This window comes from Pistacia vera, unplaced genomic scaffold, assembly GCF_008641045.1.
Source record: "Pistacia vera cultivar Batoury unplaced genomic scaffold, PisVer_v2 Contig213, whole genome shotgun sequence".
NCBI classification, from domain to species: Eukaryota; Viridiplantae; Streptophyta; class Magnoliopsida; order Sapindales; family Anacardiaceae; genus Pistacia; species Pistacia vera.
Genome location: NW_022196017.1, coordinates 428,516 through 446,149, shown reverse-complemented (window position 1 = coordinate 446,149; position 17,634 = coordinate 428,516). Strand labels below are relative to the sequence as shown.

The 17,634-nt window shown below is 36.4% G+C and overlaps 1 protein-coding gene across 1 annotated transcript; it reads right to left on the bottom strand.

Moving 5' to 3' along the window:
* Nucleotides 1–9,235: 9,235 nt before the first annotated feature.
* On the bottom strand, nucleotides 9,236–11,446 carry LOC116129693 (pentatricopeptide repeat-containing protein At1g62670, mitochondrial-like). Its single transcript, XM_031415420.1, has 7 exons — nucleotides 11,333–11,446; nucleotides 10,960–11,219; nucleotides 10,763–10,858; nucleotides 10,384–10,469; nucleotides 10,090–10,263; nucleotides 9,715–9,822; nucleotides 9,236–9,660 (listed from the first exon to the last, which is right to left on the bottom strand). The coding sequence occupies exons 1-7, from the start codon at nucleotides 11,444–11,446 to the stop codon at nucleotides 9,236–9,238; spliced, it is 1,263 nt and encodes a 420-aa protein (XP_031271280.1).
* Between the last annotated feature and the right edge of the window lie 6,188 nt (nucleotides 11,447–17,634).

Here is a 17,634-nt window from a genome sequence, read left to right as displayed (position 1 = left end):
CTCTCTTTAGTGGTCACGGCCTCATCTTACCGAAGGCACGGCTAAGACTCGCTCCCACTCTACGTGACTTCTACTCATACTAGCCGATCGGACTCAGTTATGCATGGATTCGGAACCCTTAGCCATGTGAGTGTATAATCTCTCTCTCGGGTACTCGGGTATAGCCCTCATCCGCATGTACTCTCACGGGCTACACCACTTTTCTCTCTCTCATACTCATGCCGCTCTCTCAATGCGGCGTACATGCGGGAAACTCTACCCATTACTCACGGGTTCCCCATCGCATAACCTACTCTATTCTCTTTTCTCTTCGTTCTCTAGTGCTCATTCTCTCTTTCTCTCTCTTTACTCTTAAAGTAGCTTATACTCACATTCTCTACTATGTCTCAAGCTACTTATTAAGTGCATAAACAATGTGTATGGATAGCTCATGCTCACTAATGCACTAATGAAATGCCAAATACAAGATTTCGTCNAATAATTCAGCCAGTCAAAAGTCATAGATCTGGCAAGCTGAATTTTTTTATCAGAAAGTTATTTTTAGGAAACTAACTAAAAATACCACAAATAAGAATTCTTAAGATCATTATGTTTTAATCCATAAATCAATGCATAAAGTCATTCAAAATCCATAATGATAACAAAAACCTACCAGATAATCAGGAACTCCTTTTTCATAAATCTTCTCAATCCCCAGAAATGCCTCGGGTCTACAAAGTTGAAGCAGAGAATCAGCAAGAAACTACCTTCAGCTAGACAGGCGATAAAATCTTAAAGTATACCCAAAGCTTTAGTATTAGTCATGCAGAACAAGAAAAGATCAAAATCTTAAAAATTTAGCTTACCCCCTTTTATTTTTTTTCATTGGGGGTAACAGTCATCAGGAGGTACACTTACTGATTTTCAACATTGAGCTTCATGTTTTGGAGAAACTAATTTACTTATACTAACAGAAATGAGTTTTGCAAGAAGGCAAGCAAGCTGTCCATAAAAGCAATGACAAGAGGGAACTCAAAATCTATAAACAAATAAAATATCAGACAGCCGCAAATGATCAAACAAGTCAACCATTCACTGTTTCCTAGTTGCAACATACGAAAAACAAATAGAAAAGAAGAAAGCTCAAAACTTCATTTCTTTTACTCAATTAAGCTGACATTTGAGATAAGGCTCAGTAGATAGAAGTCACATAAACTTCAATTCAACATCGTTTTCACCATTTAAACCCCAAAAGATAATCACTTCCTTCTTTCAAACGAATCCATTTAATTTTTCTCTTTATACTTTCTCTTGTTAACCATAAACCCTAAGCGATCAAAATTTAATCATGAAACCAATAACAAGAACACAAAATGAAAAAACTAAAACATACCCAGATGAAATAGAAGCTTCATCTCGAGCCCACTCTTGCCACATAACAGGAGTCAATGGAAGTTTCACCGTGCAACATAAATCTGAGTGCCCTTTTGCCCCATCAAAGCTGATCTTGGTGGATTGCCCAAATCAAATGCATCTCTTGCTGTCTTTCGTTTATTCTCTTAGATGGGCATACAAATGAAGTGATATGCTCTTCCGTAAAATGATTGTATCATATTATTCATACGCTCGTTTAACAGTATCATAAAGACCAAATCATATGTGCACTTATTCAATATCAACAAAAAACACGTGCCTTAGTACATAAAGCAAACGGCAAATGAAACATAATTCATAGATCAATTCAATTAAACCCTCTAAAGCACTTGGTTAAAAAAAAGGAGGAATCTCGTACAAATACCATGGAATAATGTTTAATCTAAATCATGGGGATTATGTAAATATTCCATTCCGAAAATATAAAGTGAAACAATTAGGTCTTTTTTGAAGAATGGTACTAATTCAAGATCTACCATGTACAAAGTGAAACCTCATTCTCAATTCTGCGAGAATTTTTAGGAAAGCATCCAACAGAATCATGAAGAGTTTTAAGTGAAACAAACATAATCATATGAGATATGGATATTCATTCAAAACAGACAATAAAAATGAATATACATGTGCGGNAGAAAACTCAAGAAAGTTGTTGTTAGGCTCTTCGCCGCGACGAAGAACATTTCGTCGCCCCGGCGAAACACGGCAGAACCTACCCATGGGTGCAGCACCTCATCGCCGCGGCAAAGATTCTCCTTCGCCCCGGCGAAGATTGGATTTCCAAAATTCACCAAATCTCAACCAATTTCAAAGCAAACACTTAACCAATACAACATACAAACTCAATTGAAACTGAATCAATGAACTTTTAAGTAATACAACAAATCTTAAATATGTACCTCAAGCGGAGCGTTACAGACCAAATCTCCATGCTCATCGTTCCAGCAACTGCACATGTAACACAAGAATATATTTTTCTTGATTGCAATGTTGTCATTTTAACTGTTCCAACAGGTAGATCCCATTGACTGGCCCCTGTTGTGCATCCATATTCTTTAAGATATTCTAGGGTAAAACCTTCTCTAATGCTCTTTTTGCTTTGTCTTCATCAACTATCGCTGAAACAGCACATGCTCGTGCATAACTACATTAGAGACACACCTAGCAAGTTCTAGTCTTATCAGATCTGAACTAAAAAAGAATATATAATGAGAAATAGAAACATGTGAAACACTATAAATATATCAAGATTTATCAGGCCTGGATAATTAAGAATATCAATGAATGAAGTTAATAAGTTGCAACGTACCATTGTCCAGTAAACTGATTAGCTTGAATAGATGAACCTGAGCAACTACCATTATTTTCGTAGTTGAAGTAAGAACCATTCCACAATTCCTTATATACAACTTTTGCTTACTGAAATTTGCACCAAAAATAATCCTCAAACCCTTAAGTCCTACTTCATGTGCAAATCCTGACACAGGCTTGCAATGCTACCACATCCACTATATGCATTTACAACAAAGACAGATCACGTATGGTATGTCTGATCAGGGAAGCCATCGTTCTCAATCTTCCCCATCACCATCCCTATCAAATTTGAATAGATGAAAGTGTTTGCTGAATCTTCTTCTTACCATAACCAAAATAAAGCATTTGGGCAGTTAGTTGAACTTTTGCAGGACTCTGTTCTATAAAAAGTGTAATACTCACCAAAGTTTTATCACAAAAACTCTAATTTTGCTTTTGGACCGAAAATTGAGAAAGCTCGTTCAAACATTCACGATAATTTTCGGCCTTCATTAGTAACTGCATGACTAAGGACATTGTACAATCAGTCGGCATCACATTTCTCTCCACCATCTTATGAAGGAGTTCAACAACTTTTGGTATCTCATTATTCTTGAGGAAACCAAACATAAGCATAGTAAATGTGACTACATTTGGAGCACAACCTTTTTCCTCCATATATGACAACTCATTTGCCATTTCTAGTTGTCCATTTTTACACAGCCCATTGATCAAAATGCTATATGTTACAACGTCTGGCATCAGGTTTCCATGGAGAGAAAATTTCTGAAATAGGTCCCAAGCAGTTCCCATCCTCTTTGTTTTACATAATCCATCAATGAGGGAATTCAAACCTACAATGCTAACTGCAAACTTATTATTTACTAGAGCATTAAACATTTCAATGCTTCCAAAACACATCCGTTCTTGCAAAGTCCATTAATGAAAATGTCATATGTCCAAGAATCAGGGAAAACACTGTTAAGTCCCATCTCACTAACTAAATTCTATGCATCTTTCACCTTAGCTATAAGAAAAAAGCCAGTTAACAAGGTGCTATATGTACTCACATTAGGCCTAATTCCTTCTGAAATCATCTCTCGATAAAGACTAAGAGCTTCATTGACTTCTTTATTCTTGCAATACCAATTGATTAAAGTAGTGTAGCAAACAACATTAGGCCTATACCCCTTTCTAGTTATAGAATCAAAAAACTCCTTTGCATCACCAATTCTATCTGCCAAGCAATAACCGTTCATCAAAATGTTTTAGGTATAAATGTCAGGAACCACACCTCTCTGAATCATATGTTCTAAAAATAATTGTCTAGCCTTCTCAACCAATCCAGCCTTGCAAAGACCATCAATTATGGTATTATAAGTAACAACATCTGGCCTACAATTAACACCAGATTCTTTATTCCCATTAACCATCTCTTCAAGCAATTTAATGGCAACACTTATCTTCCCTGTTTTACACAATCCACCAATCAAAGTGTTGCAAGTGATCAAATCAGCCCTACAACCAATAGCAATCATTTTCTTAATCAATTCCATTGATTCCATAATTTTTCTCTCTACACACAGACCTTTAATCAAACAATTAACAATCACGGCATTTGGGCTAAAACCCTTCTTCAACATCGCCCCAAAAACCGCAAAACTATCCGAAACCCTTTTGATATTACAGAAGCAATTCATAAAAATATTCAAAGATATTAAATCTGGAGACAACCCAGTTGAATTCAACAGCTTATATAGCGAAATCACTTCATAATAATGCTTCTTCTTAGCTAGTGCACTAAACAAAGTAGTGAATGATGAAATTGGANGAAGAAAGCTCAAAACTTCATTTCTTTTACTCAATTAAGCCGACATTTGAGCTAAGGCTCAGTAGATAGAAGTCACATAAACTTTAATTCAACATTGTTTTCACCATTTAAACCCAAAAGATAAACACTTCCTCCTTTCAAACGAATCCATTTAATTTTTCTCTTTATACTTTCTCTCGTTAACCATAAACCCTAAGTGATCAAAATTTAATCATGAAACCAATAACAAGAACACAAAATGAAAAAACTAAAACATACCCAGTTGAAATAGAAACTTCATCTCGAGCCCACTCTTGCCACATAACAGGAGTCAATGGAAAAATCTCATTCATATCTTCTCTTGCTTGTCTCAGCTTCTCAATCTCACCCATCTATACTAAAACCACCAACAAAAACAATAAAAAAGCAAACCAATAATATTACCAAAAACAAAAATCCAAGAACTAGGTATTGAAATTCATATTCAAATTGATATAAAAACGTACTTGAACATGGACTTCATAGTTGGAGGGTTCATTGGCGAGCTAGGACTCGATGTCTTGAAGCTCAAATTTTTGTTGTGTTCATATTATGAGTCTGAGTCCGAGTCACTTGAGTCTCTTGAGTCTGGAGACTTGGGCTCTGTTGCTTTTGGGTTTTTGTTAGTATCCGCCATAACCGTGTCTGTGTCTTCTTCTTCTCAAGTTTTTGGCGCTAGGGTTTGATCTTTTGGTTCCGTTCTTTTGCTTCATTTGCTCTGTGTTTCTCTCAAGTGTACTGAAGGGTTGGGTTTATTGCAACGATCCCGTGAAATTTCCCCTAATTTTTTAAAATCACACTTCACCCCCATATATATATATATATTCTAATTCTAATAGGGAAGATTTCCTGCTAGTAATTATATTCCTTTGATATAAGAAAAAAAAATAGAGAAAAAAAATAAAAAAAATAAGAAAATAAACTAAACTAAAATAAAATCCTAAATTTATGAAGAAAATTATCTTATATGGTATCCATTTTGAAAGGAAGACAAATTATTTTGGTATTATTTTATTTCTCGGATGTAAAAAAGGTTAACCGTTTATTCAAATTGTCTTTCTTATCCTTTACACAATCATTAATTGGAACAAAACTCCATTAGGGGTAGAATTGTTAGTTTCCAGACCATAGAGGTGACCGGGTTCTAAACCACAAATTGTCTAATTATTTAAAAAAATTAAATATATATTTATTACCAAATCCTTTTTCTGAAAACAAAATACTGCATATCATAAATTCAAATGGAAATATGCATATAAAAGTCCATGGGTGATAACCCTCATGTAGTAAACATCATTACATGCAGCATGACATGCAAAATGAAGCTGTCGCCTAGACCCAACCTCAAGCGAAAGTCACTACTCAGCATGATTCCTGTGTTGACCTAAAAATACTCAATGAATATATGATTTTGTAAAACATTTTTTTCTTTACATATACTTTTCTGAAAATATTGTCTCTGTAATTATGGTACAATTATCTGAATTATTTCTTATAAACTGATATTAGTAAACTAGAGATATATTATATATTTTCTCTGATTTTGTATTTTTAATGTCTAGTATCTAGTACTGAAACTATTATTATTAACTGTTTACTTTATTAGTTCATTTATGATACATTAAAACTAATAACTGATAAATGAACTGATACCATGAACTAATAATTGTTCTAATATTGTAAAACGGAAAATTGATCTGATAGTATAAAACAAATAACTGATACTGAACTAATCATAAATGTTAACTGATACATTAAAAAATATGATCAGCACATATCAAGTGATTAAACATTCAAACATACACCCATCTNAAGGGGTTTTTTGAAAGACTACGAAACTTCATTTTGGAGCTTGAAGATGTGAGGTTGTGTAAGTGAGCTAACAAAAATAAAACATGAACTATCAAAGATGGGTTTTGAGAGATTGAAGACGAAACTTCAAAATTGCAAACTTATGTCAAGTATCGATCTTTCCTATTCAAACCACCTTTATGATTTCGAAAATTGAAGGTTAAAAATGTAAATCCACATTCAGGTGTTTTTCGGTTTGAGATGGTTTTCTACTAAATCCAAAAATGCAACCCAAACAAACCAATTTATCTAAGTATTCAATTGGAATTTTTTTTTACCTTTTTTAAATAAAATTATAAGATTTAAATAAATCATGCTATTGAGCTTTGTATTTAAATAAATTATAAGATACATAATTTTTTTATTAATTTTATAGATATTTATTAATTTTATAGATATATGTTCTAGTAGACTAATAGTTTTTTAATAATTTACAATTTATATGTTATGAATTAGGGGTGTTCAAAAGAACCTGTTGGAACCGGAACCGGCGGGTACCCAATGTTTGGTTCCGGTTCCTACCACAAACCAACCGTCAACGGGTAGGTTCCGGTTCCAAATTTTTGGAACCGGAACCAAGAACCAAGAACCGAGACTAATATAAAATAAAATTAAAGATTAGGGGGGTTAATAAAAACTTTTGTAGAAAAAGTAATGTGAATACATTTATATTTATATTTCATAACATTTAAAGTAAGTTAGTTTGACTTCTGAGAATCTACCTTTACAAAGTAATGGAGTTTGTAATTTTGAATTTATAATTTGTAATTTTATTTTTGTTAACAAGTGCCAAGTGGGGAGGGGGTATTTGTAAGTTTTTAAGGGTTTTTTTTGCCATTTTAAAAACTTTTGGGGGGTCATCACTTTTATAGGTTACCCAGAACTGGAACCGGAGCCGTTGTTACAGGTTTCGATTCTGGGTACCTAGGAATCGGAACTATCGGTTCTAGTTCTGGTTCCAAATTTTAAGGAACCGTCGGTTCCAGTTCTGGTTACGGTTCCTTCAAAAAATACAAGGTACCCGAAACCGAACACCCCTATTATGAATGTACTTCTTATAACATTGTAATCTCTATTATGACCCTAATTGCTTGTAAAATTTGGAAACAATAGTATCCATCAAAACTAAATTCTAAAAACAATTACAAAATTTCTGACAACAATGTTTGGCACTAGGCTTTCAATGAGAGAAATTTCTAAAATAGCTACCGAGCAGTTTCAGATATCTTTGTTTTACATAATCCATCAAAGAGGGAATTCAAGCTTTCAAGGTCAATTGCAAACTTAATATTTACTAAAGTATGAAACATTTCCACTTCTTCCAAAACACATCCATTCTTGCAAAGTCCATCAATGAAAATGCTATGTGTCCAAGAATAAGGTAAAACCATTAAGTTGCATCTCACCAACTAATTTCTGTGCATCTTTTACATTGGTTTTAAGAAAAAGGCAAGTTAGCAAATTGTTATTTATAATCACATTAGGCCTAATTCCTTCAAAAAATCTTCTCTTGATAAAGACTAAGAACTTCATTGACTTCTTTATTCTTGCAATACCATCTGATTAAAGTATTGTAGCAAACAACATTGGGTCCATATCCCTTTCTAGTTAAAACTTATTCATTTATAAGATTAGTTTTTATGTTGTTTATTAGAGACTATTATTAGAGGTGCATCATGAGGCAGCAAAGTCGGATTTGAAGTTCATTAGAGACTATACTTCCAATAATAGATGGAATCAATTAGAAGAGAGAAAAATTTTATAGCTATAAGACTTTTATATTCTAACTTTTCAATGCATCATATTCTACGAGAGAATTAATGAAATATGAGATATAATCTTGAACTTTTCTCTCAATGTTTTGACATACTAATTCTTTCAATTAATCTCTTATTCAATGGTAGTGGATGGATCATTATGTATTTATTTAACATTTTTTTGTTGTTTATTGTTTAAATTTTCCATCTTAATCCTATGAACCACAAATTTTATGAGATAATTTTAATAATATTTAATCACGATGCTCATAGAAGCCAAGTTAATTTCAAGGGAATCCATGAATTTTAATGTTAAGCATTTATAATTAGTGTTTGCTTATTGATTAAAATTTTCTTACGTCAATCGAGAACACAACTACTTTTATAAATTCAATAATGCTTAATAAAAAAAATTACTATTAATTTAATCTCCTTTATAAAAATATTATTTAAGTGCAAAACATTTAACTTTAAGCATGCATAAACTGATTACGTATATTAAAAGCAAGAAAGACCACAAGAAATTGAAATTATAAAGAAATTTCAACAACAATTTTGTTGATAAACAACTTGACCTAAAAGTTTAAGCTAAAAAGGTATTAAGCTTTGTAAGAGGCATCTTCACATGTTACATAAACCAAGCCCAAATTCAGACATAAAGACCAACCCAAATAGAGCAGGATGTAATACATGAGAGATTCAAATCANTAGTTGAAGTAAGAACCATTCCACAATTCCTCATATACAACTTTTGCTTACTGAAATTTGCACCAAAAATAATCCTCAAACCCTTAAGACCTACTTCATGTGCAAATCTTGACACGGGCCTGCAATGCTACCACTTCCACTATATGCACTTACAACAGAGACAGATCACGTATGGTATGTTTGATCAGGGAAGCCATTGTTCTCAATCTTCCTCATCACCATCCCTATGAAATTTGAATAGATGAAAGTGTTTGCTAAATCTTCTTCTTACCATAACCAAAATAAAGCATTTAGGTAGTTAGTTGAACTTTTGCAGGACTCTATTCTATAAAAAGTGTAATACTCACCAAAGTTTTATCACAAAACTCTAATTTTGCTTTTGGACCGGAAATTGAGGAAGATCATTCAAACATTCACGATAATTTTTGGCCTTCATTAGTAATTGCATGACTAAGGACATTGTACATTCAGTCGGCATCACATTTCTCTCTACCATCTTATGAAGGGGTTCAACAACTTTTGGTATCTCATTATTCTTGAGGAAACCTAACATGAGCGTAGTAAATGTGACTACATTTGGAGCACAACCTTTTTCCTCCATATATGACAACAACTCATTTGCCATTTCTAGTTGTCCATTTTTACACAGCCCACTGATCAAAATGTTATACGTTACAAAGTCTGGGACCAGGTTTCCATGAAGAGAAAATTTCTGAAATAGGTCCCAAGCAGTTGCCAACCTCTTTGTTTTACATAATCCATCAATGAGGGAATTCAAACCTACAATGCTAACTGCAAACTTATTATTTACTAGAGCATTAAACATTTCCAATGCTTCCAAAACACATCCGTTCTTGCAAAGTCCATTAATAAAAATGTCATATGTCCAAGAATCAAGGAAAACATCGTTAACTCCTATCTCACCAACTAAATTCCGTGCATCTTTCACCTTAGCTATAAGAAAAAAGCCAGTTAACAAGGTGATATAAGTAATCACAAAAGGCCTAATTCCTTATAAAATCATCTCTCGATAAAGACTAAGAGCTTCATTGACTTCTTTATTCTTGCAATACCAATTGATTAAAGTAGTGTAGCAAACAACATTAGGCCTATACCCCTTTCTAGTTATAGAATCAAACAACTCCTTTACATCACCAATTCTATCTGTCAAGCAATAATCGTTCATTAAAATGCTATAGGTATAAATGTCAGGAACCACACCTCTCTGAATCATATGTTCCAAAAATAATTGTCTAGCCTTCTCAACCAATCCAGCCTTGCAAAGACCATCAATTATAGTATTATAAGTAACAACATCTAGCCTACAAATAACACTAGATTCTTTATTCCCATTAACCATCTCTTCAAGCAACTTAATGGCAACACTTATCTTCCCTGTTTTACACAATCAACCAATCAAAGTGTTGCAAGTGATCACATCAGCCCTACAACCAACAGCAATCATTTTCTTAAACAATTCCATTGATTCCATAATCTTTCTCTCTACACACAGACCTTTAATCAAACAATTAAAAGTCACGACATTTGGGCTAAAACCCTTCTTCAAAATCGCCCCAAAAACCGCAAAACTATCTGAAACCCTTTTGATATTACAGAAGCAATTCATCAAAATATTCAAAGATATTACATTTGGAGACAACCCAGTTGAATTCAACAGCTTATATAGCGAAATCACTTCATAATAATGCTTTTTCTTAGCTAGNCAAAGCGAAAACCTCATTCTCGATTCTACGAGAAATTTTATGAAAGCATCCAATAGAATCATGAAGAGTCTAAGTGAAACAAACATAATCATATGAGATATGGATATTCTTTCAAAACAAACAGTAAAATTGAATATATGTGTGTGGAAATTTTAATTGGGCGAGCATACAGATGATACTCTTCATATTCTTCCTCAGACATTTTCCAGACCAAAGACATTTTTTCACATTTTCCACAAGCATAAGATGCAAGGCCATTGCTGTTTCTGTACACAAACTCAATAGTGCTCTAGGGGTCCATCATTGGGTTTAGGGTTTAGGGCCTGTGGAGACTATTTTAGGCCATAATGATTTCTTCAATTTGCACACTTTTCTATCCTTTCCACTCCTTTCAACCCCTAGTGGCATTTCCATGTATACCTCTTTTGCAAGTTCACCGTTCAAAAATGCGTTTTTTTCAAATCTAGTTTTTGTAAAGGCCAGTCTAGATTTGCTGCAAGAGACGAGCACCCTGATATTGTTCAACTTGGCCATCGGAGCAAAGGTCACCTCATAGTCTACTCCGTAGGTTTGCATAAATCCCTTTGCCGCCAGCCTTGCCTTATACCTTTCAACTGTTCCATCTGCCTAATACTTAATAGTAAACACCCACTTACAGCTCACAGTTGTCTTCCCTTCAGGTAAACTCACTAGCTCCCAAGTCTTGTTTTTTTCTCAAGAGCCTTCATCTCTTCTATCACAGTCTTCCTCCACTTTTCATCCCTTAATGCCTCATGTACCGGTGCTGGAACCTTCACAATTGAGAGATTAGTAATGAATCCCAAAAAATCATCTGCCAACTTATCGTATGCCATATACTTAGCAATAGGATGAAAAATTACAGGATCTAACACCCTTCCTTAATGCAATAGGTAAATGTAAATCATCATGCCCTGATTTAGACTCATCAGAAGATGGTTCTTCCCTACCTTGTGACTGTGAATCACTGGTTTCTTCCAGTTGGGATGATTGCTCATGCAGATCATTAGGTTTCCTTCCACTTTGAAAGTCAGTTCTTCGAGAATAACATTAGAGACTCGGCTAATTTAATCTCTCCAAACCTCCCCCTGGTTCCACTCTTTCCTGAGAGTTTGGTTTATCAAGAGTGGGCTATATAGTTAGAGTAGGACCTAAATTGGTAGGCTAACTACGAGACTGACTGATCCTTATGGGACTAGGCTGACCTATAGGAACTAACATAAACTAGGCTGACTAGGAGACTGGCTCATTCTTATTGGACTAGGCTGACCTATAGGAAACTAGGTGACTTTGAACTTTGACCTAGACTGGGAGACTACTGAGACTGACTCAAGTGTGGTTGTAAAGGTAACAATACTTCCCATGAATGACCTTCACAATCTCTCAAATTCTCCCCTGAAGGGAAGTAGGAAACAATGGATGTGACTCAAAAAAGCAAACATCACTAAAGACATATAATTTTCTCTTTGTAGGACAATACCACTAATAGTCTTTATGTGTTGGAGAATTGTAGCAACTGTTGTAAACTAGTAAAATGTATGCATAATAATAATAAAAAATGGCTCAAAAAAATTTTCTTCTAATTATATGTAATAAGTCTTTTATACTCAAAGAGCATCATTTACAAAATGCCATTCAAAAGACAAAAACAGGGGAAACAGTGTAGCTATTGCTCCTTGCTTGTCGACGCCCCTTCGACTGCATCATCACCTAGATCCTGCATCCACAAAGGAAAATAACAGGGTGAGCACAAAATAATGCTCCGTAAGTAAATCCTCTACTTGTCTATCCCCGTAACCATTACTCTTAATTCTTTCATCACACTTTTTATTTCTGTTTCTCTTTCACACAGCTCTCTTTCTATTAAAGGTCATGGCCTCATCTTACCGAAGGCATGGCCGGATGGTGTTCACACAGCACCATCTCACTCTTCATGACTGTCGGGTGGAGTTCACACAACACCAACCCGTTCTTAGTGACTACCGAGTGGGGATCACAAAGCACTTACCTGGTTTTCATAACCATCGGGTGGAGACCACAAAGCACCTACCCATTTCTCATAACTATCAGGTGACGATCACAAAGCATCAACCCATTTCTAATAACTATCAGGCGGAGACCACAAAGCACCTACCCGTTTCTCATAACTATCGGGTGACGATCACAAAGCATCAACCCATTTCTAATAACTATCAGAAGGAGACCACAAAGCACCTACCTGTTTCTCATAACTATCGGGTGACGATCACAAAGCATCAACCCATTTCTAATAACTATCGGGCGGAGACCACAAAGCACCTACCCATTTCTCATAACTATCGGGTGACGATCACAAAGCATCAACCCATTTCTAATANGAAAGGGTATTTTGGTAATTTCACAGTGCAATTAAATTTGCTGAGGTCGTAGCCTTTATTTAATTTGTTAGAAAAAATTAAATAAGTGAAATTCCGTTTAAATATATGTTCGCATATATTTAAATAAATTATCATTATTGTTAAATGTTAATATATATATTAAATATATATTAATTGATTTTAATTGAAATAATGATGAATTAAATTAAAATATCTAATTGGGAGTGTTTGGCAAATTTGGGGTGTTTGGGTTGAAGCCCAAGCCCATTCCATATGGGAATAGGGCAACTAAATTAACAACTATAAAAGAAAAGGTTTTAGCTAAAAATGGATGTGTGTTATTTTATTTCATTTTTCATTGAAAAGGAAAAACCCTCAAGCCTTAAACACTCTCACTCTCACGCCACTTTTTCTTTTGCAAAAATCAAAGTTCTTCTTTGGTTTGTTTTTCTTGATTTCTTAAGGCCAAGGAGGATCTAACAAATCTCTCCTTGGTTCTTGTTGATTGTCTTCGTGTGGACCTCTACGGTTCGATCCTACACTTGGATCGGTAGCAAACACGTTTAGAGACAATATTGGTGAAGCCTCCAAACGTGGGTATGGTTTCTCAAACCTTGAACTAATTTTCTGCAGATTTGATTATTTTTGTATAAACTGTGATTTTTGTACCCGGATCTTGGTTCTAAGGAACGATCCATAGAGTTTATGTTTTTGTTTTCCGCTGCGTAACTGGGTCGTTTACTAACACAAACCTCACTTCTTAAGGATCATTTCTTTGAACTTATTATTTGACTTCGGCTTCCCATCTTCCATTTCCCCAGCTTTTGAATTTGTTGAGGGGACACGAAGTGGTCTGACGTTCCTTGGCATTGCAAATGTGTTCCTCCCCTTCACCAGAATGTTATCACTATGTTTATTAGCAGCAGAGTGTGGCGCTCTAGACTCCCTAAAAGTTTGATTACTACTTTGCGCTACCATTTAACACAGAGGAGTAAGACAATGAAATGTAGAAGTAATAACAAACATCTATGGACTGCATTGGACACAAACAAACACACACAAGTAATAACAAAGATAAAACGTAATTCCACTTAGCCTACCATGTTCTCCAGAGGCGCCATGACTAGCAGAATCCTTTCTCTTTTGCTTCGGATTTGATCTTGCAATGCTTATTTTCTTCCCAAGAAACATTTGTTTGTTCTTTCCTACAGCGGCAGCAAGGTGTGCATCATCGGCAAAATCCACATATGCCAGGCCCTTCAAAAATTGAACAGGGGAAATTATAAATTAGTATGCAACGGTCCCCGACATATGCTCTACAGTTAAAGGCAAGCTAGAATATGGGTAAATCGGTATGGGACTATAGCTGAGTCTCCAAAGCATATCACTTGCTATCAAAATGAAAAAAACATGCTCTTAGACAGTTAGATTCTTTATACTTAGAAAATTCAACAGTTTTACCATAATTATGGAATTCAACCCTTCTGCAGGTTTATTTGAGACTGCATAACTGTCTCTGGAAAGGACATTCATCTTAAAACCAAAAGCGTAAGAACTAAATGATTTATTGATTGCATGAAAGGAAGAAATCAAATTGAAGTTTTAGTGAGCACCCTTGAGAAATATGATCAAAGAGAATATACTGCATTTAGCAGTTTCAATCTCCCTAAAGCATTAGCCATGCTGATCTCCCAGTCTCAATAAAATTAGTTTCTTAGGGCTAATTTATGTGGTACAGTCCACTTGATGCATACATATGTTGAAGTTTAAAGGTCAGGCAATGTTAAATAAGGATTTGACTGTAAGACTAATGTGCACATGGAAGGTCCAGTGGATAGCTTCCCCTTTTTCATTTGAAGCATAAAGCATAAAGAACATTGACAAATAATGAATGAGAGAAATAGAGTCATACCCCTGACTTTCTGGTGAACATGTCCTGCAGAATTTGAACAGATTCAACCCTACCAACACCGCTAAAGATTTTTTTCAGATCTTCAAAAGTTGCCTTAAAAAAATTTAAAACCATCAAAATTATATCTCTGTATTTGCCTATCCAGCATTGAAAAGGAATAAAAAGCAATCTCTCTCTGATGTGCGAGAGAATCTCTACTTGCCCTGAAGTTAAGGTTTGATAAAAATGCAGTACACTTGTCAGTGTATCCTTTGGCTCTTCCAGTGGTGGAGTCTTTGATGTGCTGGTCATTTGGATGCTCTTCAAACTTGGGTTTTGCTTCTACTTCGTTTTCTTTAGCTAAGTTCTGTGCTCGTCCCTTTTCTTTCCCATGCACTTTTTTTGGGTTTTGGGCAGTGTCTTTCTACCGCTTAGCTGGAGACTATTCGTCAGTCATGTTTGTTAGGGCCAAAAAATGTCCTTGGCCCAAATAGGCCTAAAGATGGAGACACCTCTAACAAAGATAAAAGCGCAGGCTCAATTCCAACGGGGCCCAAATCAGAATTCTGTAGATGAGGCCCACTCGGTATGCTCTTCCAACCCCTCACCATCTGGACCTACGCCTCTTGATCCTGGAACACCTACTAGGCTTACGATGAACTCAGAGCCCACAGTCACCTACAAAGTACACTCATACTTGAACTCTGATAAGGAAGTCAATTATTATCCCAATCCCTCCAAGATCCGTATCTAAGGCACGCTCGAACTCCCTTTCCTACTAAGATAAGGGAGCCAAAGGTTACACCCTTTGAGAGGACCACTACTACAAGGACTCCCAGTCCCACCACGATTCGAAGACCATACAGTCCCTATTTAAACAGAGGCTAGCCCTCTCACAAGGGACATAAACATTACACCTTTAGACCCTAAAGTTCTCACTTGAGAACTTCGCATTACAATTGTAGTCATAGTCCCCGACTAGACTTCCGATAATCTTTCCTCTCCCTAACCCTCACTAATCTAGCCTCACTCAGCCTTGCTGAATTGAGCGTTGGAGATAAGAAAGAGATTCATAGAATTCCTCAAACAAAACTAGGACTGCTTCACCTAGTCCTGCGTTGACATGATAGGAGTCAGCTCAGAAGCAATCGTCCACCACCTCAAAGTAGACCTGGATCACCCCCCAGTAAAGTAGAGGCATAGGAAATTCGCACTAGAATGTAGCCGGATCGTCAATGAGGAGGTCAAAAAATTACTGAATAATAGCCTGATCAGAGAAGTCCACTATCCCGACTGGCTGGCAAACGTGGTGGTGGTGAAGAAAAAGAATGAAAAATGGAAGGTCTGCATAGACTTCACGGATTTAAACAAAGCATGCCCTAAAGACTCCTTCCCGCTCCCGCATATTGCCATGATGGTCGATGCGACAGCCGACCACGAACTTCTAAGCTTCATGGATGCCTTCTTAGGGTATAATCAAATTTTGATGCACTAGGACGACCAAGAGAAAACAGCCTTTATTATAGAGAGTGGGACCTATTGCTACAAAGTGATGCCATTTGGCCTCAAGAACGCCGGGGCCACCTATCAGCGGCTAGTCAACAGGATGTTCACTTAACACCTCGGGGACAACATGGAAGTGTACATCGACAACGTGCTCGTCAAGTCCCTCATGGCCGAGCAGCACCTCAACCACCTCAGCCACCTCAGTCAGGCATTCACCGTCCTAAAGAAGTATAACATGAAGTTGAATCCGGCCAAATGCTTGTTTGGGGTTTCATCAGGGAAGTTCTTGGGATACATGGTCACTTAGCATAGGATAGAAGCCAACCCCGATCAAATCTGAGCAATCCTCAACATATACCATCACCAACTTGCATCAAAGACGTCCAACGCCTGGTAGGACGAGTGGCCGCCTTGAGCCACTTCATCTCCAGATCCACCGAGAAGTGCCCCATTTCTTCCATACTCTTAAGAAGTCAAGAAATTTGAATGGACCACCTCCTGTGAAGAGGCCTTGCAACAGCTAAAGAGATACCAAACCTCTCCCCTACTTTTCTTCAAAGCCCAAGGATAGGGAAAAGCTTTACACCTATTTGGCGGTTTTAGAGATAGCGATTTCGACAGTGTTAGTTCAGGAGGATAACGCGAAGCAGCTACCGATCTACTATGTAACAAGTACTCCTCGACATGGAGACAAGATACAGTTAGTTGGAGAAACTTGCACTCGCCCTCGTCCATGCATCCAAGAAGCTCAGGCCATACTTTCAATGTCATTCCATAGTCGTACTCACCTCCTACCCACTCAAAAAGATACTACACAAGCCAGAGTTATCAGGCTGACTCACACAATGGACAGTAGAGCTCAACGAGTTTGACATATCTTTCCAACCACACACCACTGTCAAATCCCAGGCACTGGCAGACTTTATTGCTGATTTCACCCTAAACACCATCGTCCAAGCAAAAAGAGAGTTATTGTGCTTGAATAACAGATCGCTTTCAAAGTGGACTCTCTCGATGGATGGCTCAAGCAATGTGAGTGGGAGTGGGCTCGGCATCGTACTTATTACTCCAGAAGGAGACATCATCCAACGAGCCATATGATGTGGATTCAAGTGCACCAGCAACGAAGCTGAATACGAGGCTCTCATCACTGGACTCTCCTTAGCAAAAGATATCGTAACAAGGAAGTTAGAGGTAAAATCCGACTCCCAACTTGAAGTCAACCAGCTACAAGGCACTTACCAAGCCCGCGGCTCGAAGATGACAACCT

Bases quoted from the DNA above. Each gene is read 5' to 3' on its own strand.
- LOC116129693 (XM_031415420.1), bottom strand. From the start codon at position 11,446: ATGGCATACGATAAGTTGGCAGATGATTTTTTGGGATTCATTACTAAT. The intron at 11,220-11,332 runs GTGATAGAAGAG...ATTAAGTATTAG, and splicing joins ATGAAAAGTGGAGGAAGACT to GCAGATGGAACAGTTGAAAG. The intron at 9,661-9,714 runs GTGTTTTGGAAG...ATAAGTTTGCAG, and splicing joins TGGACTTTGCAAGAACGGAT to TTAGCATTGTAGGTTTGAAT.